The sequence below is a fragment of the Lacerta agilis genome, chromosome 10 (genome assembly GCF_009819535.1).
Source record: "Lacerta agilis isolate rLacAgi1 chromosome 10, rLacAgi1.pri, whole genome shotgun sequence".
Taxonomy (NCBI): domain Eukaryota; kingdom Metazoa; phylum Chordata; class Lepidosauria; order Squamata; family Lacertidae; genus Lacerta; species Lacerta agilis.
The window spans coordinates 23,491,796-23,516,860 of record NC_046321.1 but is presented as its reverse complement, the minus strand read 5'-3'; the positions used below and the strand labels follow the sequence as shown (position 1 = coordinate 23,516,860).

At 43.8% G+C, this 25,065-nt stretch overlaps 1 protein-coding gene across 4 annotated transcripts; it reads right to left on the bottom strand.

The window, feature by feature from the left end:
• Positions 1-1,465: 1,465 nt before the first annotated feature.
• TCP11L2 (t-complex 11 like 2) lies at positions 1,466-24,859 on the bottom strand. 4 transcript variants are annotated; one of them, XM_033161747.1, is made up of 12 exons: positions 24,797-24,858; positions 19,231-19,333; positions 14,140-14,203; positions 12,835-13,006; positions 11,915-12,050; positions 10,662-10,782; positions 10,256-10,476; positions 7,953-8,089; positions 6,869-7,059; positions 5,839-6,020; positions 5,537-5,709; positions 1,466-3,965 (listed from the first exon to the last, which is right to left on the bottom strand). In XM_033161747.1, exons 4-12 carry the CDS (start codon positions 12,971-12,973, stop codon positions 3,727-3,729), a joined length of 1,539 nt encoding a protein of 512 aa, XP_033017638.1. In that variant the 5' UTR covers positions 12,974-13,006; positions 14,140-14,203; positions 19,231-19,333; positions 24,797-24,858; the 3' UTR covers positions 1,466-3,726. The 4 variants fall into 4 exon arrangements, with proteins under 4 accessions (XP_033017638.1, XP_033017636.1, XP_033017637.1 ...); XM_033161745.1 differs by having other exon boundaries at positions 3,727-3,965; positions 14,144-14,203; positions 24,797-24,859; XM_033161746.1 differs by lacking the exon at positions 19,231-19,333 and having other exon boundaries at positions 3,727-3,965; positions 24,797-24,831.
• Between the last annotated feature and the right edge of the window lie 206 nt (positions 24,860-25,065).

The window sequence follows — 25,065 nt, the reverse complement described above, 5'->3', positions numbered from 1 at the left end:
AATTGCTCGAATGGGAGCAATAGAAACACAAACCGCTGGTATAAATTCCCCATCAAGGAATCTGCTAATCTTCCCAGTTCATCACAATAGAGTAAAATGCAACAAATATAACTTCCTTTTGTGGTTGCACTACAGTATTGGATACTTAAAGTTCATGTCACTTCTTTCCTAATTGATTATATGTGTTCTGAGAATTATATGATAGGCAGAAGTACAATAGGTGTATGTATAGTTGCCCATTTCTGAGTTTTGCCTGTTGGATTTCTAACATACAGATGTCACAGACCGCACTGTGTAGAAAGCAAGAAAAGAAAGGATTGGTATCCATAGAACAGAACCTACCTGACTTTAGAAATAAACTACTAACCCAGGCATTTTTTTAAGGTAACCTGATTCAACTAGGCACTGCCACTGTGATCATATGCAGCTAGCAGGTCCACAAAGTCACTTGGACCGATTCTGGGTGTCTCCTCCTTCCTTAAATGTTGGTTCACTACCAATGGTTGGGTTAGCAGTATAATGCTGCTTCTAACAATATGATGGCAATCCAACTGGCAGCTTGGACCTACTACAACCTGTTGCATCTGTCTAGGTGGCAGCAGTTTGTTTTCATGCTGCTGCTAAGTATTCCTGAGTCCCAACAACAATGAAGGCAACAGGTACATACTAATGGCTTGTAGTGGCCCCTTTTTGCTAATTGTTAAGAGTAATTTTTAATTAAAAACATATGCTCACACTGCCATTGCTATTGCTTTTACATGAAGATTTTACATGTATTGCTTTTACATGAAGATTCTAAGTGTGCCCAATAGGCAGCTCATAGGGATACAAATGCAGCTATTTAACTTGATATGCCCTGCCCACACCATAATGAATAGTGGCAAAAGGAGAGATTGTGAACTGTATTGGCAGCCTATTTCCTTCATTTGATATGCCCTGCCCACAGCTGTTCACACCATTGTGAACAGTGGCAAAAGTGGAGCACAGTGGGCGATCCATATTAAGAACATCAGAAGCTGCCATTGGTCCATCTATTACATTGAAACAAAATAAAAAAAAATCTTTCCAGTAGCACCTTAGAGACCAACTGAGTTTGTTCTTGGTATGAGCTTTCGTGTGCATGCACACTTCTTCTATTACATTGTTTACACTGGAGCAGATCCCTAGGATTTCAGACGGGACATTCACAACCCTACCTGGAGATGCCAGGGATTGAACCTGCTACCATCTGCATGCAAATCAGATGCTCTGTTGCAGAGCTATGGCCCTCCCTGGTTCTAAATCTCCCTGGATTTTCAATTTGTTAGCAATGGTGGCTTCTCATGGGTCTGTGCAGAGCTGAACTAATTTAGCCATCAGTTGACCTGTTCCCAACTTGGGCTGCAAAATAGCCAAGAATAAATGCTCTCTGCAGTTGCATCTTTTTTGTTTTACTACTTTAAATGAGAGGGAATCTCCACAACAATTTAAATCACAAACAAATTTTAATGAATACGAAATATTAACACACAAAAAAACCATCTCACAAACCAGTTACATACACTATCTTGCTTTTGTTAAGCTAACAAAAGTAAACATATTTGGATTATTTCAGCAAACAACATGCAGGAGGAACAAGTTAACTGATTAATTTCAACATCCAAAAGGCTGTGAACATTAGCTAGGAAACATTCAAATATTGCTGAATGGACATACCATGCTATATAAAATGCCCCTTTAAAGTCATTTATAAAATCACAAAAAGCTTGCTTTCTCTTTTCTAATAAATATTATTGTTTCCCAAGTAAATTAGAATCTTGTGGAAGGACTGTGGCTCCACTTGACTCCTGCAGAGTGCTTAAGAAAACAGAAAAAGATATATACCACAACAAAATGATTACAATAAGGTTTATTGTGGATGTTTATAACATAACATAGCCATATCTAAGTCACACATATTAGTTTAGACTATTTAATATATTTTCCTTTCAAATTTAAGAAAGTATAGAGTTCCCTTATCATAATCTGGGGTGCTATTGGCTTCTTGATACAAATAGTTATATTGCAATAGCTCCCACAAAGCAGAGTTTCTCCAAGTCAGCCTAACAATTTTAAAAAGTGAAAAATATATATTAAATTCATATTCCTTGTAATTGGACATAAAATCTTAGAGCAGCATTCCTCAGCCTGGCGCCCTCCCAGATGTAGTTGTGCTCCAACTGACAGCAGCCCCAGCAGCATAGCCAGTGGTCAGCGGTTAAGGGAACTGGAGTCCTGCAACATCAAGAGAGCACCAGGTTGGGGAAGGCTATCTTAGTGCAAGGCAAGTGCAGGGCAAGAAACACTCTCTTCCGAAGGCATCTTGAACAGGATTGTGGTTTGAGAGAGTAGTCTGTAGAGTCACATATGGCTATCACTAGCGCCACTGGATTCATTGAACTGAACGATAACTGAATACGCATTCGCCATTTTGTCATTTTGCTTAATCCCACAGGGAAATCAAAACCTGTGGAAGGAAAGAAATAATTCTGCCTCTCCCCACCCTCAGGCAGGAAGTCAGCCTTAGTCTGAGATAACTGAGATATACTTGGTAGAGATTTTAAAAAGAAAGTCGTAAGTTTCCATTTTTTGATTTTAAAAAAATCATAATTGTCAATAAAACTACAATGCTTTTTTATATCAAGGTCCTCTGCGATAGACACATCAAAAACATTGTATGGCAAATGGTTTTAAACCTTACTCCCAAAGTGAATAAAGATTCATTCTTACCAAAAAACACACTTTAGGGATATAAAATATCAATTGGGAGTATTTAGAGACTCCCAATATAATGTTTATATACTTAATAAGTTTGTTATTGAAAAGGATCACAGTGAATTAGTACTGTATTATAAATTGTACTTCCTAGAAGTAATTTTGTTCAAGTCATGATTCATTTGTGGTATAAAAGGGAGGATTAGATAACCAAAGTAATGACGCTTATCTATATTGAATAGTTTGAGATATGCAAATATATACATATAGTTTGCATATAATAATGCAGGCTCTCAAGCAATCTACTACATCAAAACATTCATGTGGCTTGCTTGAAAAATGTGCACTTATTACCCTTCCACGTGCCAGCTAGACTATGTGGGGGGTTGTTTGTTTTTAATACCTCTAAGCAATTTGGAACTGGGCTGCTATGAAGACTGCTCATGAAGCAGGCAGCAGTTCAGGAGCAATCTGATGAGAACCATCCCCTTCCACTCCACCCCACAGTTGCCAGTACAGAACCAAAGGAGGGATATGGAGGAATGAAAATAGGATTTTGTTAACAAGCCAATTTGGAAAAAGAGTGGTGGGGTTGGGGTTAAGAGCTTAATATTTTAATTCAGATCAAATCTGAACTACTAACTTCAGTTTTATTGCTCTGAAGGCATTGGAATAAGCATGTTACTAAAACATCAGCAAGCATTTCTCCAACATGTCACAACTGTTTGCAAGAGAATACAGTTACAGTAAGCAAGTGCAATAAATGTTACAATCTGCCATTATAAACAGAATTATTTCTTTAACAATTTTTTTTAGTAACTTTGCAGATTCAAGGGACATTTTATTTATATATAGTATCTCTGGTCTAGCCCGCTTAGACACACAGATTTATCTCTCTGTAACAGTCATCGTTGCAAGCCATGCACATTGAGAAGAATACAAATCACAATATAAATACTGTGACCAGGAAGGAACAAAAGAGACCCAAATATTTCAGTTGGTAGAAGGTTCAGCCTCTGCTTTGCTTGATTCACTGAAGAGCAGTTTTCGGAAAATACTCGCATAGAATGGTCCATACACCTGTTTATTCAGGTTAACAATGTTGGCATACTGTGATCCAATGGTCTCTATCTCAGTCTGAATCACGGCAAGGCCTCCTGGAATTGTGGGCATAGACTTTTGAAAGCCTGGAGAAGCAAGCAAGCTTCTCATGTACAAATGAATCCGTTTATCTAGGGGGGGGGGAAACACATCACAAAATTAGAATTTAAGAAAGTAAGAATCGGCCAATAGTGAATCTAGCCCAGCATCCTGTTCTGAGAGTGGTCAACAAAAGGCTCATGGGACATCCACAAACTGAGCCTGAGTGCAACTGAACTTTGGCTTGTATCATTCAAGACAGACAGCATAATGTTCTAAATATAAATGAAGTAGGCCCCTTCATGATTTAACTGCACGAAAACCATCCATGCATACATAGAAAGAAGCAGCACAGCCTCAGCACAGGCTCCACCCCCAAACCCATGTGCTAAGAGTGGACAACAAACTGAGCAAGTGAAGCCTATGTCCATCTATGTGAACAGACTTCCCAGGAAACTCCATGTGATCAAGTTGCTGAGGAGGTCTACATACATATAGATGTCACTATCTCAAGACACCCACATATAGTGCTATGGACATCTCACCAACCATTTTAAGGTTGGGATTACAACTTGTTTTGCTACTGTACAGTAGGCTTTGGAAGGTTTCTGCATTTCCTGTGAAGATAAATTTAAATCTGCGTTCAATTCCTGCACTGAAGTGTGGTTTCACATGTTTCCTACAAGGACTTGAAGGGGCAGAGACAGAAATCAGGAGGCCAGTCTTTATTACAGCAAGCTGTTTCCTCTGCTCTTTTCAACATACCCCTTGCACTTCTGCCCCAGTCAGGAGGGGTGGCATTTAGGTTTGGTGGTGGTGGGGGGTTTAGAGGGCAGGGAGAACAAGAAAGTTCAGGGTGCAGTTGCCTAGATCAGCCAATGAGTAGTTAGGGAGATTATATAACCACTGCCTTTTTCCTCTGTAGAACTGGTAAGGTGACCAGGCAAGGCTGAAGAGTAATAGTAGCAAACCCCACCACACAGATTTACCCCTGATCTACAGTCAGAAACCCTTCAACCAAACACATGGACAGATCCCTCTGCACACACAGCTCAGTGTGTGGAAGTTCTGTTCAGGCATAAATGAAGGTGTGTAGAGAGAGGTATGAAGTCTTGTCCTCCCCAATTGCAGAGATGGGGGCTTACATACACTGATTCGGGACCATTTAAACTGCACACAGTGGCTAAGTTCACATGTAATGCCCTAAGCCTAGATGGGATATCATAGCCAGTGTGTTTCTGCTCCAGTCCTGCCACTGCAAGCTAAGCCCTGGTTTGGCTTAGCATGTCATCCGAAGCCAGATAAACCCACAAGGCATAAGCCATAGAACAAACTTTTTAGCTACAGCTCCTGGCTTGTCAAGACAAACCATGAGTCCTGATTCGGATGAGACAATAAGTCTAACCATGGTTTAGCTCACAGCCCTGCAGTAGCAGCAAGACCAGAAGAGAAATAAAGCAGCCACTGTCTCTCTAGGAACCTGAGCATTCACACTAAGCCATGGCTTAGCATTACATGAGAAGCAGGTCAATGAGGGCAGCCTTTTTCATGCTACAGTATTTGATAATAGTGACTGGAAATCACAATTTTATTTCAAATCACGACAATGACATATACACGTAAAACATTAAGATGCCTGTAGCCAGTGAGTTAAGTTACTAACCAATTAAGGAGTTGATAGGATTGTCTTCCTCAGTGATGTTGCAGAGCTGCCCTACTAAATTTGTTTGCATTTCCTTATTTAGTGGTGGGAAGCCTCTCTCAGTCACTGACTCATTTATTTCACTACACGTACGAATACCTATTGCATTAAGAGCTTCTTTCAAATCAAAACTCCTGCAAAAGGGGGGGGGGTGAGGAGAAAACCATGTTAATTCTGTCAGATACTGCCTTTTATTCCTGCCCCTATATTTACTTTTCACATAGGTTTTCAGTAAGTTCCAACACTCAAGTCTAAATACTTACTTCTTATTCATTCCTTCAAGTAGCACAAATGAAATCCGCTTTTGTTTCTCTACAAAATCGGGAATGCACTCAATAACTGCAGCCAACATGTTGCTTGTTATGAGACACACACACGCTATAACCTTCAACTGATTCAGTTTGTCTGTTAACTCCCGAAGACGACCTTCATCTGTCATTAATGTCTGGAATAAGATGTTTAGAAAAGAGCGTCAACAAAACACAAATTTCGAATGAGACTGAATATAAAAATATGTATTTTACCAGGAGTTCAATTTATTGTCAAAGGAGTTCATTTAGACCACATTCACACCATACATTTAAGTTATGCCACTTTATAAACAGTCATGACATTCTCTAAATAAACCTGGGATCTGAAATTTTTACAGGTTCTGAGAATTGTTAGGAGACCCCTATTCCCCCTCTGGGAATTGTAGCTCTGTAAGGGGAACAAAGGCCTTCTAACAACTCTCAGCAACCTTAACAACCTGCAGCTCTCAGAATTCTTTGAGGGATGCGTAACTGTTTGAAGTGGCATCATGGTGAAGTGGCATTCATTGCATGAATGTGCCCTTTGTCAGATGGATTGATTGGTGAAAGCACTCTGAATTGTAGCTCTAACCATCCATGTGACAACTTCCCACTTTTCTGGTGTGCATTCTGGCCTTTTAAATAGTTTTATTTTGCATCTTCATTTTTAAATGTAGGACTGCACATTCCAGCACATAAAAGTTCCTTTGGCTACTTAGCCTTCCTCCCTTCCACAAGCCTTCCTTCCTTCCCACAAACTTGCTGCAAGGCTACTTTCTTCACACGGAGATAGGAAACTATGCTCTGGGATTGGTCATGGTGGGTGAGGAGGAAGCTTTTAAGTCAGGGCTGGGGATCCTGCGCCTTTCAGATATTGTTGGATTCCCATCAGCCCCAGCTAACAAGGCCAATGGTCAGGGATGATGGGAGTTGTAGTCCCCCAACACCTGCAGGTCCCATAGGTTTCCTGCCCCTGTCTTAGAGAGCAAGTGTCACACTTTACCTCAGGAACAGGCTTTTTCTGGTAATCCCACTGCAAGAGTTTCAAGTAGCTGTTTGTTAGCACCGAAGTAGGGCTCAGATTTGTTTTGGACATCCCATTAGCACCAGTACACGATGATATTTCACAGGAAAGAGAAGACAATTCATCTTGTATAGATTCCCTTATCCATTCTGTGGTCAAGTCCAGGGCACCTAAACATTGCAAGACAGAAAGAGAAACTAGCACACGTTTTATTATTGCACAGCTGGGGGAGGCACACTCTGTGGAGGAAGGCAAACCCCAAGGCCCTGCTTGCAAAAAAAGGAGGTGGAAGTAGAGAACTGCAGAAAGGCACAGAACAGCTACAGTGCTATTTGATGGAGATCAATCACATCGTAGCAGACCAGTTGCAATTCTGCCTGCATTGTATTATAATGCCACTGCGTGTATTGCAATGGAGGTAGCACTCACTGCAAGAAGGAAGCTGCCCGTCTTGTGCCATAGCCACTGTCAGCACAAATTCTGACTGCGCAACAAGACATATAGCATCACAACAGACTGTGCAGGAGGAAGGCAGGGCCTTCTGGAAGAGCAACTGCATTCACATGACAGTTTATTCTTTTCTCATGACTTCCTACTAACTATTAAGTTCCGCATTATATTTGAGTCTCCACACGACATGTTCCTTGAATGCTCCCCCCAGCTCCAACAAAGTGGTGCAGCACTCACAGCGTCCCCTGATAAAAACACTGTCTGAATATAACATGTTAATTCCCGTCTTCGGTTGTGTCAGTAGGTTGGGGTCCAAGGATTGCACAAATACTGTATAGCTTGCAGGTCTCTCATATACTGAATAAGGAGACTTGGATAACACTCCTGACCCAAAGCATTTTTTAAAGGTTGCTTCTCTGGTATAGCACCATGAACAGGTTTTAGAAGGTGGCTTAAAAAGATCAGATTTCTTCCTGTTGGAGCTTTCAGTTCATTGAGGAGGAAGGAAAATGTAAATCTCCCCTTGGGCCTCTTCTTAACTAGAGGCCCCAGGCAATTGCGTGCATTGCCAGACCATTGGCTGTACACCCGCCTATGTAAACAAAGGACATACTTGGCGTTTCTTCAAGTATATCTTGGAATTTCGCTCTTTCATAATCCACCAAGTTACGCTGAAGATGAGGCCGAAGGCTCCGAATAGTAAAATTAGCCATATCCATTGTCATGAGATCCAGAACATGGAATATTTGCCTGTAAGAATACAACAAACAAAAATAGTTTGCAGCCATGTGACCATAGGAAACTTGATTGCGTTGTCCACAACGCAGCATATGCAGAGACACAGGCTTATCTCAGTTCCCCAGTAGTCTAGTTTGCAAAGGGCAACCGCCCCACTGCTTGAGCATCAAAGATAAATTGCAGCACAGCCAAACTATTATTATGGCAATTCATGAACTTACTCTGTGCATTTGTAGTATCTCTGTGTTAATATAACACACAGCTTCTACTAAATGCTCACAAGCAATGCAATTAAAATATTCTGGTCTACAACCTACTTAAAATAGTGTATTTGCAGTTAAGCCAGCAAAATCCCACTAAAATGTTCCAAGGACTCCCCTTCACATCACTGCTTGAATTCCCATGTTACAATGGCTTCAATAGACACAGGAAGATAGCAAACATCTTAATACAAAACCAGACCCACTTTGAGGAACAGCGGGTGATCAGTGCTTGCAAAGCGCTATGGGCAGGGCTTTGCAGGTGCCTGCAAAACCCCTTTGGCCCAGATGTATTTTTGTGTGCCCCACACAAGGAATCTGTGTAGAAGCTGGAGCCAGTAATTTGGATCTTGAAGAGCACGGAGAGCTGAAAGGAGGAACAAGCATCACTCCTGCAACATCCTCCTTCAGCTCTACTTTTCAAAGGAGAAAAAGGCAACCACTCTCAAGACCAAGGTGGTGGCAAGTGGGGCACTCAGAGGATCTGAGAGCATCAGAGGAAGACGTCCATGGGTGCCACATTGGCAAGCCCTCTGTTAAACGATTGCTTCATGGAAAGCACTTCTAGGTGGAGCAGCATGTGGGACTAGTAAAACTGCAAATGTTAGAATCAAAACAAACAAGCAGCATGAAGGAAAACAAAATGCAAGAAGGTTGCTGGCCTAGGTGCACCCTCCTGGCAGCCCTTAACATGGGTTTCCAGCTGTTTTTTGACTACAACTTCCAGCATCCATAGCTAGCAGGACCGGTGGTCAGTGATGATGGGAAATGTAGTCCAAAAACAGCTGGAGACCCAAGTTTGGGAAACCCTGGATCCCAGTCCAGATCACTAACAATATATATCAGGGAACCGTCAGAGCCCAGCGGGGTGGTGGAAGGGCTCTGCAAGGCTGCTGGTTTCCAACATCACCGGAGCAGCAGGGAGACATCCTGCGGGAGCGACAGGGAGGAAGAGAGCTCCGTGGGGAAGCGGCTGTGGGATGCTCCAGGTTCCCAACACCGACCAAGCGGCTCAGTGGAGGAGGGGGCAACGGCAGTTCCGTCGCCCCAATTGCATAGAGAGGTGAAACGCAGGGATGAGAGGAGGAGACTTGGGGTGCCCAAGTTCTTTTGTTGGGGGCGCTGTTGAAAAGCGCCACTTCTGGGATCTGAGAGTGACTAAGACTGTCACGGACCTCTTCTTTTTAATATATTTTTTAAAGATTTTCTTGGTTTACAGAGGTAATGCAATGTCTCTCTCGTATTTTTCCATATAACATTTTTCCAAATCGGTTGTTGTTGTTGAGACATTAGGGAGAGAGGGGGGAGAGAGGTGGGTGGGATGGGGAGATGGGTGGGGTAGGGTGACGATGTTTCTGTTTCACTTAATATGTGTAGAGTTTGGTGTCAGCATTGTCTGTGTAGGTTCTCTGTTCGCTTGTGCTCCTTTGGTGGTGAGAGAGGTCAGGGTTGGCGTGGGGCGTGATTGTTCCTTTTGTGGTTGGCTGTGGTGTTCTTTGGCCTCCTGGGTGAGTGGGGTGTGTGTGTGTTTTTGGTCAGGTTAGCCATATTGATTTGTATGCTGTTGGTAGATTTTTGTCATTATCTTGTTGGGCTGTGTGTGTGATGAAGGGGGACCATAGTGGGGTGAAGGTGTCTTCTTCCGTTTGTCCCCGTGTCAGTTTCAGCTTACTGGTTAGTTTTTCTAATAGGGCTGTTTCCCATACTACTTGGTACATGGTCACGGACTTTTGAGCTCTGCAATGTATATAGTTGTACAATAAATCCTGTAAATAAGTGGATCCGGACTCTTTACTCTTTACTCGTGAGAAGCCACCACAGAAACCTTACAGCATATTTGAAAAATCCAAGTTTTCGCCAGTTCTTTGAGATTTCGGGTGCTAAAGAACCATGTTAAAAAGGAAAACCTTACACCAACCTGAACAATATGACAATATTCCCAGTAGCTTTTAACTGGTTGACGTCATGATCCCTTATTGGAGCACACAGCTTCCCCATGGTGCTAATGACATAGTTTGCGAGACCCTGGATGTCAACCGCATTGTGCTTGGCCTGCTGCCTTATGAGGTCGGCATCGAGAACTTCACAGATTTGGCTTCGCATCCTGTTAGCCCCAGGGTTCAGGAAAGAAAGAAGAATCTGAAATATTAAAAAAAAACCCACACAAATCAAGTAAGGTGCAGCAGCTGTAGTTAAACTGGCTCACCTTGGTAATGCAGGTCTTGTGTGAGCTGATTAAATTATATAGCTGGACCTAAGCTGACGAAAGAAAGAAAGAAAGAAAGAAAGAAAGAAAGAAAGAAAGAAAGAAAGACTTAACTCACCTCTTTAATTTCTTCAAATAGCTTGATGGCATGTTCATATTTGGGAGGATCTTCATTCAAGTCTTCCTCCAAACAATCCCAGAATGCTTGGTGCACAATGTGTTTCACCCTTCTAGTCAAGCTGTGGCAGGCAACAAAAAAATAATGTAAATAGTTAACATTTGCACTGAAATGAATGGTGCTGAATAAAGCATACGTTGTATCAGTCTATATATGCACATTTTTCTGTGGTTGATACAACCATGAGAGTCAAAATGACAGCAATAAGCAATCAATTTTTTTATAATGTAATTACATAAAATTCCACCACAGTAGACACAGAGACAAATAAGTGTTTTTTTGTTAGCAACTGAGCTGCAGCAGAATGGAAACAGCGCTGCAGGTGATAAACACAGGCCTGAATGAAAATTGATGCCTCCTCACATCCCTAAGGGAGAGGCATTTGGGTTGATGCTAAGGAGTGTGTGCCAGATTATATAATTTGTCCCACCAGAACAACTGCAGCTAGAACTGAAAACTAGGAAAAGTCTGTTCCTGTGTCTACCAAAGAGAAAAAATCGGATATGCAATACTGGAAAGTTTCTATGCATATTTAGGTTTTCTTCTTAATTAAACGGGGATATAAACATCTCCCTCAATTTCACTTGGTGGATTTAATTTTTTTTAGCTGCCAAGCAGCAGTGATTCATACAAGCCCCTAGTGTCTTTTCTTGCTTTAAAACTGAATTTATTGTTTTACTGCATTTTGCCCTTATTAAAATCTACCTACAGGTAGGTAGCCATGTTGGTCTGCCATAGTCAAAACAAAATTAAAAATTAAAAAAAACCTTCCAGTAGCACCTTAGAGACCAACTAAGTTTTTTCTTGGTATGAGCTTTCGTGTGCATGCACACTTCTTCAGATACACTGAAACAGAAGTCACCAGACCCTTATATATAGTGAGAGAAATAGACGTGAAAGGACTGATTTCCTTCTGAGTAATACCCCTCCCCACTCTCTCACTATATATAAGGGTCTGGTGACTTCTGTTTCAGTGTATCTGAAGAAGTGTGCATGCACACGAAAGCTCATACCAAGAACAAACTTAGTTGGTCTCTAAGGTGCTACTGGAAGGATTTTTTTTTTTAATCTACCTGTTGTCATGGCCAGACTGAAACATCTCAGTATACCTGTCCAACCCTAAATGGTAAAAAAAAACCTTGGTTGGGTTTCTAAAGCCCCTTCTGTGAAATTACTAAACCCCTCTTGCTTGCCTGTTTGGTGGATGTTCAGTGCGCTCCAAATGAAAGTTTTCATTTACAGCAATTTCGTGAGCCAGAGTCAAGTTTGACAAGTTCCTTGCTGCTGCCATCATTTCATCAAATGTAACCACTTTGGGAGGGCTTGTAGCTGGGACAAAGGAAAGAAAAACATGTTTAACATGAACCCTTAACATGAAAACACTTCAGGGTTTTAATATTTTTGAATGGGTCCTTTGTAAGTGGAGATGATAAAGGGTGAACCCAATAATATGCATAAACACAATTTATAGAAACTTTCAGCCTCTTTCCACAATGGTAGTTAACTGCTTGGAGCAAAGGTGGATAATTTCATGGAGTCATAGAACTGGAGAGCAGGGAGGGACCCTGAGGGTCATTTAGTCCAACCCTCTGCTGCAATGCCGGAATTTCAGCTAATACATATAGATTTTGGGCTCTCTAGATGTTGCAGGACTACAACATCCATCACTGTTGACCATTAGCCACACTAGCTGGACCTGATGGGAGTTAAGAACCTAAGGAAAGTCCTGCTGGATCAGGCCAGTGGCCCATTTGGTCCAGCATCCTGTTATTGCAGCCAATCAACTGCCTATGGGAAACCTGCAAGCCGCTCCCAAGAGGAATGGCATTCTCCCCATTTGTGATTTCCAACTGACTCCAACAAAGATGGGAGAATATGGACTTTTCATGGAAGATAAAGGCTAGCAACATCCAGAGATCCACTGCTTCCCCCACACCGGCCTACAGCTTGGATATTTCTTGTACATCGAAGCCAGCAGCAGATGAAACCCTTGAAACTGTGTGTTTGTGTGTGGGGGGGGGGGGAAGAGACCAAATGTGAACACCAATTTTGCACACAAGGTAGTGGTTCTCAAATTTCCTGCCATATGCACCAGTAGCTCATGCTAGCTTACAAGCTGGAGAGCCGGGCTTGCTTGAAGAGTCGCTGGTGAAACTCTGCCTTGAGTATTCGGAGTCGCTGGAAGAAGAAGCTGTGCTTTCGGAGAATCGGGAAGAATCGCAGTCACCGTTCTGCTCATCGTTGAGAGGCATTTTGGGATCACTTGTCAATACAGTACACAGAACCTGGGGTGGGGGAGCATATTGAAGTCATCTAGACCTGTTCAGGTGGATTTTTTTTTTTTTTTACACAAAATGCACCCGTTTTTTAAAAATTATTATTATAAGAAGATAGAATCCAGGTTGGTGCTCTTGCACCCAGTGGCGGAGGAACCTGCTCGGGAACCTGGAGTGGCGCGAGCCACCCATAGGGGCAGGGTGAGCTGCCCGTAGGGGTGGAGTGCACCACGGGGCCTCCGGAGTGTGCCTGCCTCCTCCAACTCAGCTGCCCTAGAGCTGAGGGGAGGCAATGGGCAGACCAATTAGGCAGCATGGAGCCTGCGTGCGCCCAGGAGAGATGTGTGGCTTGGGCGTGCTGCAGGCCTTGTAGTGAGTGCCGCCCGGCATTTTGTCACCCCCCTCAGTGGTGACACCCAGGGCGGGCCACCCCCCTTCCTCCTCCCCTGCTTGCAGCACTCACAGAAGTGCTTTTGATCCAATGGACAGAGCCATTACCCAAAGGAGAGGTATGAGGATTTTGTCAATATGTGCTTCCCATTCCAAGGCCACCCATGCCATCTTTCACCCTGTTTGTAGGGGGTCCCCCAAACCTCTGAAATCAATCTTCTTTTGAAAAAAGTATTGCAGCTGAAGAGGAAGGAGGAATCTGCGACAAATAAAACCCCTTTCCCCTTTTTTCCGTTAGCAGAGGGCATTCACTGGATCTAAAGTCCTTCCACAAACACCAGGGCCGCAAGTGGATGGTGCCCTAAGTCACTACGCACAGATGTCATTGCACAAAACAAGCAATGCTTGACTGTTGAAATAGAATTTAATTGGTTTAGTTTTGGTATGAAGCTGAATCAAGCCATACTAAGCCTGTTTGGCCTTTGGTTTTCATCACAAGCATATATATACAGTATAGCACTTGGATGTTTTTAGAAAAAGCTCTTAAACAAAGGCGCACAAAACGGCTGTCTCCATGTGGCAAGGTCATAGCTCACTATGCAATCAAAGCTTTTTCTCCCCACCAATATATTTTGTTTGATAAGAAGCAATTAGTCCTTTGGAGTGGGGGAGGGGGGCTTTAAATGAGGACTTTGAAGGTGTGTGTGTGTGTGAAGGGAATTCTTTGTCATTGAGTAAAACATCAGACTAACCTACTTAGGCCAGCAGCCCACAGAATGTGACTTTCACAATTGTGCGGAGATAGATGCAGTTCTCCTGCAAAAACAAAAAAAACAGAACCCCCCTGGAAATTACCAGATTAAATACTAAACATATATGTAACACAAGGATTCAAAGGTCGGTACATTATTGTTGCAATTTTTGTAATGAAACGATTAAGTGCGCCAATATTCCATCTATTTTGCAGACTGGGGAGAGGCAGGGCTAAGGCAAACACAATGGCTTGCCAAAGTTAGGGTTGGGCATTGGACTGCTTGTGTATGGTGAAATAATAGTCACACTTGAAAGAGAGTTAACTTAAATTCAACCCTTCACAGGAATTTAACAGATCAAAGTGTCATCAGGGAAGGACTGTGGCAAAGGGGCAAAGCACCTCCTTGGCATGCAGAGGGTCCCAGTTTCATCCCTTGGCACCTCCAGGTAGGACTGCGAAAGACTCCTGCCTGAAATCATGGAGAGGTGCTGCTCGCCAGTGTCTAGACCAGCAGTCTTCAACTTTTTCAAACCCAGGATGCACCTTTAGCCAAAAAATTCTTTGGGGGTCCCATTTCTTAATTTGCCACCATATATTTATATGGAAAGTAATGCTGCTACTGCAACCCACCTTAGATCAGGCTACGACCTAACAGCAAGTCCTAACCCACCACTGGAGGACCAATGATGCAGAATAAGTGCTGCATGGGCCAATGGCCTGACTCTGTATAAGTCAGCTTCCTAGGTTCAGGAACCCATTAATGCTGCAGTCCTATGCTCAGATCATATGCTGCAGAGGGTAGTCTGGGGATGGGGAAACTGGCCCTCCAGGCGTTGTCCCAGTCGGCATAGCCAATGGTGAGGAATCATGGGAGTTCTAGTCCAATGAAATATGGAAGGCCACAGGTTATGTGTCCATGGCTCCCCCAGCAACCATGGCTAGCTGGTCATAGGTTACTGACTGGGACCAGAAGGCCTGAATAGATTACATCGACTCCAGCCTGAGTGCACTGGTTACTAATTCGTTTCTGGGCTCAATTCAAAGTGTTGGCTTTGACCGTTAAATCGCTATAGCAGGGTTTCCCAAATGTTGGTCTCCAGCTGCTTTTGGACTACAATTCTCATCATGACTGATCCTGCTAACCAGGGATGATGGCAATTGTAGTCCAACAACAGCTGGGGACTCACATTTGGGAAGCCCTGCCCTATAGGGCCGAGGACCACAATTCTTCAGGGACTGCTTCTCTCCATATGAACCAGCCCAAACCCTGCAATCTTCAACAGAAGCCCTTCTCTGTGTTCCTCACCCAAAGGAGGTGTGGATGGTGGCCTATTCAGGGTTGGCTCCATATGTGGAATGTTCTTCTCAGGGAGACATGTCTGACACCATCCCTGCCAGTCTTTAGGCACCAGGCCAAGTCCTTTTTGTTTACTCAGGCCTTTTGGCTAATTAATGTGGCCTCCTACTTTGGTTTTCCTATGTTGTGGGTTAGAAACTCAGATACATAAACTAGGTGCCAAATGGCTCCTTAAACCAGGGTTACAGTCGCCAAAACGGTATGCCTAGTTGCCATTTTTGGGCCAGACGGCCCAAAAAGTCCTATTTTTCAACACAACCTTTTGGTTCCTGAAATTCATTCTGATTGTGCAGATAAAATATCATTAATAAAATCCTACAGGATGTGTTGCTAGTGTGTGAAAATAGTCAAGATCCAGGGATCTCCAGGAATGCCCCTCCAGATGACGGAGATGTCAGGCGCCATTCTGGCACCCGGGCATCTTCACTTGATCGCAGGTAGCCAGTAGCCAGGTGCAAAATGTGCCTGGAGAATTTCAAACGCTGGTGGGTAGGAATTGTCGTTATAAAACATGTTACTGAATGAGCCTTTTGCCTTGTTTACCGACATTGCTCTTATGTCTTGCATTTTATCCTGTCAAGTTACCTTGAGGCTTTCTATTGTTTAAAATGACTGAGAGATGTTTCTGTTCCTTTTTCTCTTTGCAGATGTTGGCACTCAGAGCAGGTGGCCAGTAGGAGAGGCTTTGTCTCTCCCCACCCCCACTGCTGCTGTGCTGAAAGCAAGTAGCTCTCACTCCTACTCTGGCTATCAAATGGCACCACAACGCATTTTTTTAAGCTGCCACCTACACAGCAATGTTATCAGCTTCATGAAATATTTGACAATGTTTAACCACAATCAAATAATAAGCAGTCAAAAGACCAGTCAATTAATTGATAGGCCACTTGGAAGACCACCTAACTAAAGGCTCATTCGCACTATACATTTAAAGCACTATACATTTAAGCAGCCATGGCTTCCCTAAAGAATACTGGGAACTGTAGTTTGTGGAGGGTGCTGAGGATTGCTAGGAGATCCCTGTTCTCCTCACAGCTACAATTCCCAGTCAAACCCTCTTCCCAGGGAACCATAGCTCTGGGAGGGGAATAGGGGTCTCCTAACAATTCTGCAACATACTGCAACTCCCATAATTCTTTTGGGGGGGGCATGACTGTATAACGTGGTATCACAGTGCTTTAAATGTATGTTGTGAATGTGGCCAAAGTTCAAAAGAAGGACAGATTTGAACAAGCCACTATCCAGCATAGCTGCTCACTTGGCCCCTGCTCTCATTTTTGGGGAGCCAGTGATGGAAAGAGCTTCACACAGATAGTAGGGAGAAGCTTCTGCATCTCAGGATTTAATGTGGTGAAATCACTTCCTGTGCCAAGAAACAGCAATCATTTTCAATGTGGCTCAGGTAGCTCAACAACGAAAAAGATTTCCAGGCATGCATCTGAGTCAACATGTGTAAGACAGGAAGCAAATATGTCATCATCCCATTAAAAGCAACCAAATGGAATTTAGATTTTCACATGGCGCAAATGACTCAAGCTATTTTATAGCTAATCAGCCAGCAGACATATACTTGCATGAAGTGCCAGAGTTAGGTGTCTTGTTTACAGTCAATAAATCTGCCAGGTGTCCCTTACTTTTAAGGAACATCCCATATTCTGAAACAAAAACCATCACAGAACACACAGAATGTAGCTTTCCTTTCAAAGATCTGTGGCAATATGCTGAGCAGAAAGCCGCAAGTCAGGTGTCCTGTGTTTTCACACATCTACCCTAGAGCACACAACCCACCCCCCAAAAAAAACTACAAATCACTGTACAGAGAAACAAAAAGAACACATCTTAGTCTCAGGGTCATGGGTTTGAGCACCACATTGGGCAAAAGATCCCTGCACTGCAGCGGGTTGACTAGATGACCCTTGTGGTCCCTTCCAACTCCAATTTTATAAATAAACTAATGATTTTTAAATAAATAAATCACTTCCTGTGAGACATCTCAAAGCAATTTAACATCTACGATTAAAAACATATATATGAAGCAATTTCATATATAAAAACAATTTCTTATTGGCAAAGCACTCTTTGGATTCCCATAGGTATCACTTTAGATTTGAGTAAGATTTTAAAAAGAGATCTATCAGAACAATCTGTACAGCATCTTGGACACCAGATACTAGCTGACTGCTAAGGCTAGCACTGGGCAGAAAACTGTAGTGGGCAAACTTGCAATCTGTGCATATTTGACACAAGGATATATCAGGGACCTAGAGATGGACTAAAAATAGACTCAAGACTCATGGCCAAAATAAAAGAAAGGAGAGGCATAAGATCAAGAGCTCCAAGAGTTTCTTTCATTCATGCTAATAGACACATACTGGATATGGTTTAGCTTCCGCTGAAGAAGAAAAAATCAGATATACTGGACAAGCTCTTAACCTAAATACAGCCTCACTAGCCCATCATCACGTTCTTCCTTTCGAATGGACAGCGAAATGGCAATCACCACTCACATTTCTCCAATATATTTATTTCATATCGTTTCAGGCCATCTTTTAGGAGCAAAGTCCTCATATGACAACTTCCATGAAAAGCAACAATATACTTAAATCGAACATAGAGGTATCAAAAATATTAAACAACTGCTGGAAGAATAAAACCAGTTAAAACATCTAGTGTCATTTCAACATCAGTTCACACCAAGAGAACCAGCTTGGAGCAGTGGGGGAGGAGCTTGCACGGCGACCGTACGGGATGCCGCACATGCGCAGTCCATACGTGATGCCGCTCGCACATGGCGGCTGTATGGGCTGCCTCTTGCACCGCGAGCGGCATCCTGTACGGACGCCACATGAGAGCAGCAGCCTGTACGGGCGCTGCACGAGCATGTGCCCTCAACTGCTCTACAGCTGGGGGGAGGCAGGGGCCATCTTGTCACCCCTCCCAGAGTGGAACCTGGGGTGAACTGCCCCCTCCACCCCTCACTTCCTGCGCCCCTGGCTTAGAGTTTGATGGGGAAGCAATCTGAAATATGTCATTACAGGCTCACAGGCCTGCGGTGAAGGGGCCACGTGTCCCCCGGCTGTGGTTCCACTGCTAAAAAGGCATTTATGCTCACTTCAATGGCTGTTGTATGTGAAGGGCCTCCAAAGCTGATCTTCAGGCAAGGGCACCTTAAACTGTGCCCAGAAATGTACCGGCAACCAGAGCAACTTGTACAATATTGGTGTTATGTGCTCCAACCGCTTTGCCATCAGCAAAATCTGTTTGGAGGCAGATGTTTTACACCAGTTGAAATATCTGGGCCATGCTAAACAAGCCTGGTTGTCATTAGTGCATGGACACTTTAAAAAATAAGCCACTTTTAATGTAGAAAGAGAAACATAACAAACCATAGTACAGTTGTACCTTGGCTCCCGAACACCTTGGGAGTTGAACGTTCCGGCTCCCGAACGATCGAAAACCGGAAGTGATTGTTCCAGTTTTCGAACGTTCTTTTGGAAGCGGAACATCTGATGGGGCTTCCACAGCTTCCGATTGGCTGCAGGAGTTTCCTGCAGCCAAGCAGAAGCTGCACTTTGAAAGTCGAACGTTTTGGAAGTCAAACAGACACCCAGAACGGATTCTGTTCGACTTCCGAGGTACAGCTGTAAGGTTATAGTGTTTCTCCACGGTGTGTGTCTGCATTAGAAGATGTATTTGGGCTAGGTTGCCCATTCTTGGCAGTTCAGCCTTTACCTGCTCAAGAGTTGTTCCACAAACAGAATCCGATGCAATTCATTGGAGGCAATGTTTTCGATACTTGGCGCATTTGAGAGCATTAATCTGATGCCCAGCAGGTCTGCAGACGGAGACAAAGAAGAGATTTATGATCAGTGCCTGCAATTGAATTGTGTGGTGCACCTTCTGAGAAGGAGCTGCCTTGTTTTCGTGGGAAGATAAGGAGACAGATTCTGTGATCATTAAGCCCGAACATTGAGATTTCCATGAACAAATTCAGTTTGGGGTACCTCTGTATGCTATTCATCCATCTATTCCTATAGCAGCCTGGGTCCTCAGCAGCAGCACATACTACCGGTATGTGAAAGTACTTTCAGTAAAAGAAACAGCAACAGCTAACTTCCTTAGAGCTATGAGGGAAGGCCTTTTGCAGTGAAGATGCTAGGCACCATCTAAGTGGCTGCAGACCTAGTACAGTGAGCCATGATATACCTGGGAATGGGCATTTTCTGGGCTTCATATAATAAAGCTATGCATGCCCTGATCCACCTGGATAAGGTTGGTGTGGAAACCCTTTTCCTCAGAGAGGAAGGAAGGGAAGCAGGCAGGCAGGCAGGCAGGCAGGCAGGAGACAAGTTCTCTGTCTATGAGCCTTTGTTATGGCAATGCAGACCTTTAGAGCTCTCTGTGGCTCTAGCGAGTACCAAGCAGTTCCTTTAGGTGCACTTCAAGGAGCAGAAGGTTGGTAGATAATGCTTTGCAAAACTCTCACTGGTCCATATAGTTCAGTACACAGACTTACAGTGGCTCTCCCAGGTCTTAGTCAGGAGCCTGTCTAGAGATTCTGGGGCTAAAATCTGGGACCTTCTGCAATCAAAGCAGGTGTTGTACTTTCAAGCTATGGTTCTTCCCATGACCTGCCAATTGTCCATGGTACTTGATGACCATATCAGATGTCTTACTCCTTTGCTGATTTTTGGCATCTGTGCCTTGTTATTAGTGTGACCTGGTTATTAACAGCTCATCATGGGCATTAGGGTAAATGGACTGCCAGTCAAATCGACTCTTCCCTCTCTTCAATCAATGACTTCGTTAACAATCAGTGCTCCATGCTTTCATGTTTGGTGCAGACAAAAACCAATCAATTTCAAGCAAAACCCACCCAAGAGCTACTGCAGCGTGGCATCCATTCAATTCCACTGGGCCTCTGTGCAAAGGCTTTGAAGGACCCGACAGAAAGGTCTGCTCCAAGTACATATAAACCAGAGTGTTAAATACAAGTGGGCCTGGTCTGGAAAGCGGGATAGATCATCTCGAGGGGACACAGACTAGCGGGAAGTAAGCAGTAGGTGTGGAAGGGTTCTGCAGTTGCTCACCTGTACAGTGGTACCTCAAGTTACAAACACCTCAGGTTACAAATGCTTCTGGTTACAAACTAACTAACCTGGAAGAGTTACTTCAAGTTGAGAACTTTGCCCCAGGATGAGAATGGAAATTGTGTGCCAGCGGTGCAGCGGCAGCAAGAGGCCCCATTAGCGAAAGCATGCGTCTAGTTAAGAACAGTTTTAGGTTAAGGACGGACCTCCAGAACAAATTAAGTTCATAACTAGAGGTACCACTGTACCCAGTTTTTACTTTTTATATCATACCCCACCATCACAACACACACTTGTGATACATACTTTAAACTGACCCATATTTAAAGTGATTGCCCTGCCACCATCACACCTAATCTGGCCCTCCAGTGAATGGAAATTGGGCAGCAGCCCTTGGCTCATTAATCCCATATTGCAATAATTCCACAGCTACTGATAATTAAGTGCAATTTTCACTTCAAACGTCTACTACTCAAATCGGTGATCTACATTCGTGTAAACATCAGAAAGGGTCTTTCTAAAAATGGGACACACTAATGGTTGGTGGCACTCGGGAGACTTCATTTGACAAACAAATTACTGGTAGCCTCCTTGCAAAAGACTGTACAGGGAAAAGGATTATTCTACACTGAATAATATTACAAGGTTTTTTAGATAGGTGATCCTGGTATATTTTTTAACCTATATTCTTTGTTCTTCTGTCCAGTTAATGCAGTTTACTAAGCTTAGGTTCTTACTGGGGTTTCCCATACTTTTTCTTAGGGCTGCAAGAGACAAGGTGTGGGTAATAAGAAACTGGATCGCCTGGACCCCCCCCCCCCAAGAAAGCAGTGTCTATTTTGAACTGAGTAGTACATGAGGAGTGGAGGCTTAACCCTTCCTTCCCTGTCCCATGGTACTGTTTTCCACATCTAAATTATTTATCCAACACTGCCTTGGGGGGCCCAGTAGAAAAAAAATACAAACATGTATTTTAAATAAAATACCGTAGCTGTACAGTAATTCTCTGCAAATGTAAGAGTAGGAAAACCTTATGCAAGAAAAATCTGTAAATGCAATGTTGCAACATTTGTTGCAGATTTTCAGTTTGGAATTTCTCTCTCCTGGTGTTAGCAACTTGCAAAACATGCTTACATGGGAGTAAAGCCCATTGAACCCAGTCGGATTCGCTACCGAGCAAAAATAAAAATAAAAATGCAGAAGATTTTGCTGGCTGTCATCAGTAAGGGACCAGCAGCAAAATGTTCTTGGTGGTCTCCCCTTCTAAGAAGAACCCTCAGGATTCCAACCAGCCAGCCTTTCCCTATGCATTCCACTCTCCCTGCTGTCCATGATCTTCTATTTTATGTTTCCAAATTACATTCACCATTGTCACGTTACTGAGTATGCTCCATCTTCATTGGGCGTTTTTTTTGGCAGTTTCTCTCCCCACCCCCACCCCAGTATAAAGTTGTTTTGTACTTCTTCAGGGGTCTCCTGAAGAGTTGTAGTGCCATAATAGAGCACATGCTTCCCTTGCACAAAATATCCCAGGTTCAATCCCCGGCATCTCCAGGTAAGGTTGGGAAAGACCCCTGCCAAAACTGTGGGAGAGATTCTGTCAGCTGACGTAGACAATACAGTGGTACCTCGCGTTACGTACCTGATCCGTTCCGGGGTGCCATTACAAAAGTCTGTAACCCAAGCAGCAATATCACGCATGCGTGGAAGCGTGATACTGCGCTTCTGTGCATGCACGACCTGCGCAGAACACTTCTGTGCATGCACAGACCGCGCGGAGGGCTTCTGCGTGTGTGGCAAAATCCAGAAGTAAACACTTCCAGGTTTGCCGTGTTCGCAACCCGCGCCATTCACAACCCGCAGTGAACGCAACACAAGGTACGACTGTACTGACCTAGATGGACCATCTAGGTCAGGGTCAGCAACCTTTTTCAGCCGTGGGCCGGTCCACCGTCCCTCAGACCATGTGGTGGGCTGGACTATATTTTGAAGGGGAAAAAATGAACGAATTCCTATGCCCCACAAATATCCCAGAGATGCATTTTAAATAAAAGCACACATTCTACTCATGTAAAAACACCAGGCAGGCCCCACAAATAACCCAGAGATGCATTTTAAATAAAAGGACACATTCTACTCATGTAAAAACACTCTTGATTCCCAAACCACCCGTGGGCCGGATTGAGAAGGTGATTGGGCCGCATCTGGCCCACGGGCCTTAGGTTGCCTACCCCTGATCTAGGTGGTTTGACTTGGTATGAGGAAGTTTATTACTTTCATTCTCCTCTGTGGTTTTGCTTCATTGCTGTTACCAGTTACCACTTGAGTTTAGCCATATATGTTTCCTCAGTTAACCAGGCCTGCCTCATCCCATCTCCTGCCATTCCTACTAGCCTTGTGATCCAGTAAGCATAGTTTGGGTTTGTCACATTGGCTAATTCAGCTTAGATCCACTAATAGCACATCCCGTCATCCCATTGCTCTTTGCTGAGCTAATCACAAATCTGCTTAAGAGACCTTTGAGTGTTCTGCTGTGGAAGACATATTGCAAAGGGCTCCCCCCCCCCCAATATCACTTTATTTTACCCATACACAGTACAGAGAAATAAAGAACATTTTTATTTCTCCAACACTAAGATTGGAGCCAGTAATGACTTTTAAATGCCTTTAAAAAACTTAACCCAAGCTTCCTAGACTCTGACAATAAATTCTTTCTTTCTTTTTTGTACAGTATTCAGCTTTATTTGTGACATACAGGCATATATTGTTTTTAACTTCTTTTTCATACTGAATGTTATTGTGCTTTTATTACTTTTATGTAAACTGCTTAGACATTTTTATTCTATCATCACAGCAGTCACAAACTAGCAGTTGTTCATTCTCGTGTTATTAAACAGAACACAGTGATTCTGATCCGGAAATTATGTATTTTATATTGTAATTTTATGTTGTGAACTGCCCTGAGGTCTACAGGTAAAGGGCAGTATACAAATGTTAATACCACCACCACCACCACCACCACCACCACATTTCTGGGGCTGGGTGGTGGTGGTGTACCCTGGGTCTAACCACTCATCTGGGGTAGTTACCCGTACGCCCAATTCAGGATCTTCACTCCTCCTATCAGTCCAGCCGATATCAACCCGATTCTTAATCTTTTGACAGGCTCATGAATGCTGAGGTGCAGGAAAGTTTGTAGACGCCTGCAAATGCAGGACGTAAAAAGAAAAAAAGGCCATCGCTGAACTCGGCCATCCGAGCGGAGGTTTAGTTCAGAATAAATACGCATAGGATCAGACTGCACAATTTGAAAGCCTTCTCCTGCCTTGCTGAGCAAGATTTGCGCGAGCAACAGCAGCTCTCGCTGGCCCCCATTTAGGCGAGCTGCCCGAAGCTCCTCCTCTTCCTCCATCTGTTTCAGTTATTCCCTCCCCACAGATGTATTTTTGGCAGTTACTCGGAGGTACGAGTGCTTTGGCACTGACCGACCAAAACAAAAGCAGCGTTTCCAAGGAAAGCATTTAAAACACACACACACACACACACCTCCAATCTAACCCCTTCGCCGTTGCCTCTTCTGCTAACATCTGTTTTGTTTTCTTTGTTAAACACGCAATCCTTTCTTTTTTTAAAAAAAAAAAAAACCAAAAACCTGCCGGTTCCTTAATTATACATCCCAAGAAAAGCGGGGGAAGGGAGAGACGAGAGGAGAAACTTTAGGGGCCTATTTTTATTTTATTTAAGACACGCAACCACAATAAGGCTCGTACGCCACGAGCGCTCGCCGCCGCCGGTTCTGCAAGAGGACAGCGGGGTTGTTTACCACCACCGCTCGAAGCAAAGCCTACTGCTCTAACCGCCATTACTCAGGTGTAAGCGCACTGAATAACAGGGCGGCTCACTTGCAAAAGGACGGTCATAGTGTCGAGCTGCATGGCTACTTTTAATCTTGAAACAGAAAATAAGTCACCTTGAACTCCCCCTCCCAGCCGCGCTGAAACCAGCTTTGGAATATCCCTTTGCAAGCCAAGATTCCATCACACTGGGAACTGAAGTGCGGCGGCGGGGGGGGGGAGTGTTGGAGAGAATGCGTAGTTGAACCGAATTATAGATAAATTCCCCCGGGGAGGCGAGAAAAGAGGCGAAAGAGATGGAAGGGACCTGCTTTCTTCCCGTCTCCCCCCCCCCAAAAAAAAACCGCCACTCACCCCAAGAGAGCTTCAGGCAGGGTCAGCCTTAAACCCCCTTTTCTCCTGCCGCTGCTACTCAGCCGTTCTCACCGGGGCTTTAACTCCCTCCTCCCGCTTCACTTAGTTATACATAGTCCTCGGGTGTCTATTAGCAAGCTGCCTGGACGCTTCCACTTCCCAGGGGAGAGGGGGGGGAGGAAAGAGATTTAATCCCGTATATGGCAAAGCTCTGTCGGTACGGAAGCATGACATGAGAGAGAGAAGTGGGGAAACAATGGATTTCAGGC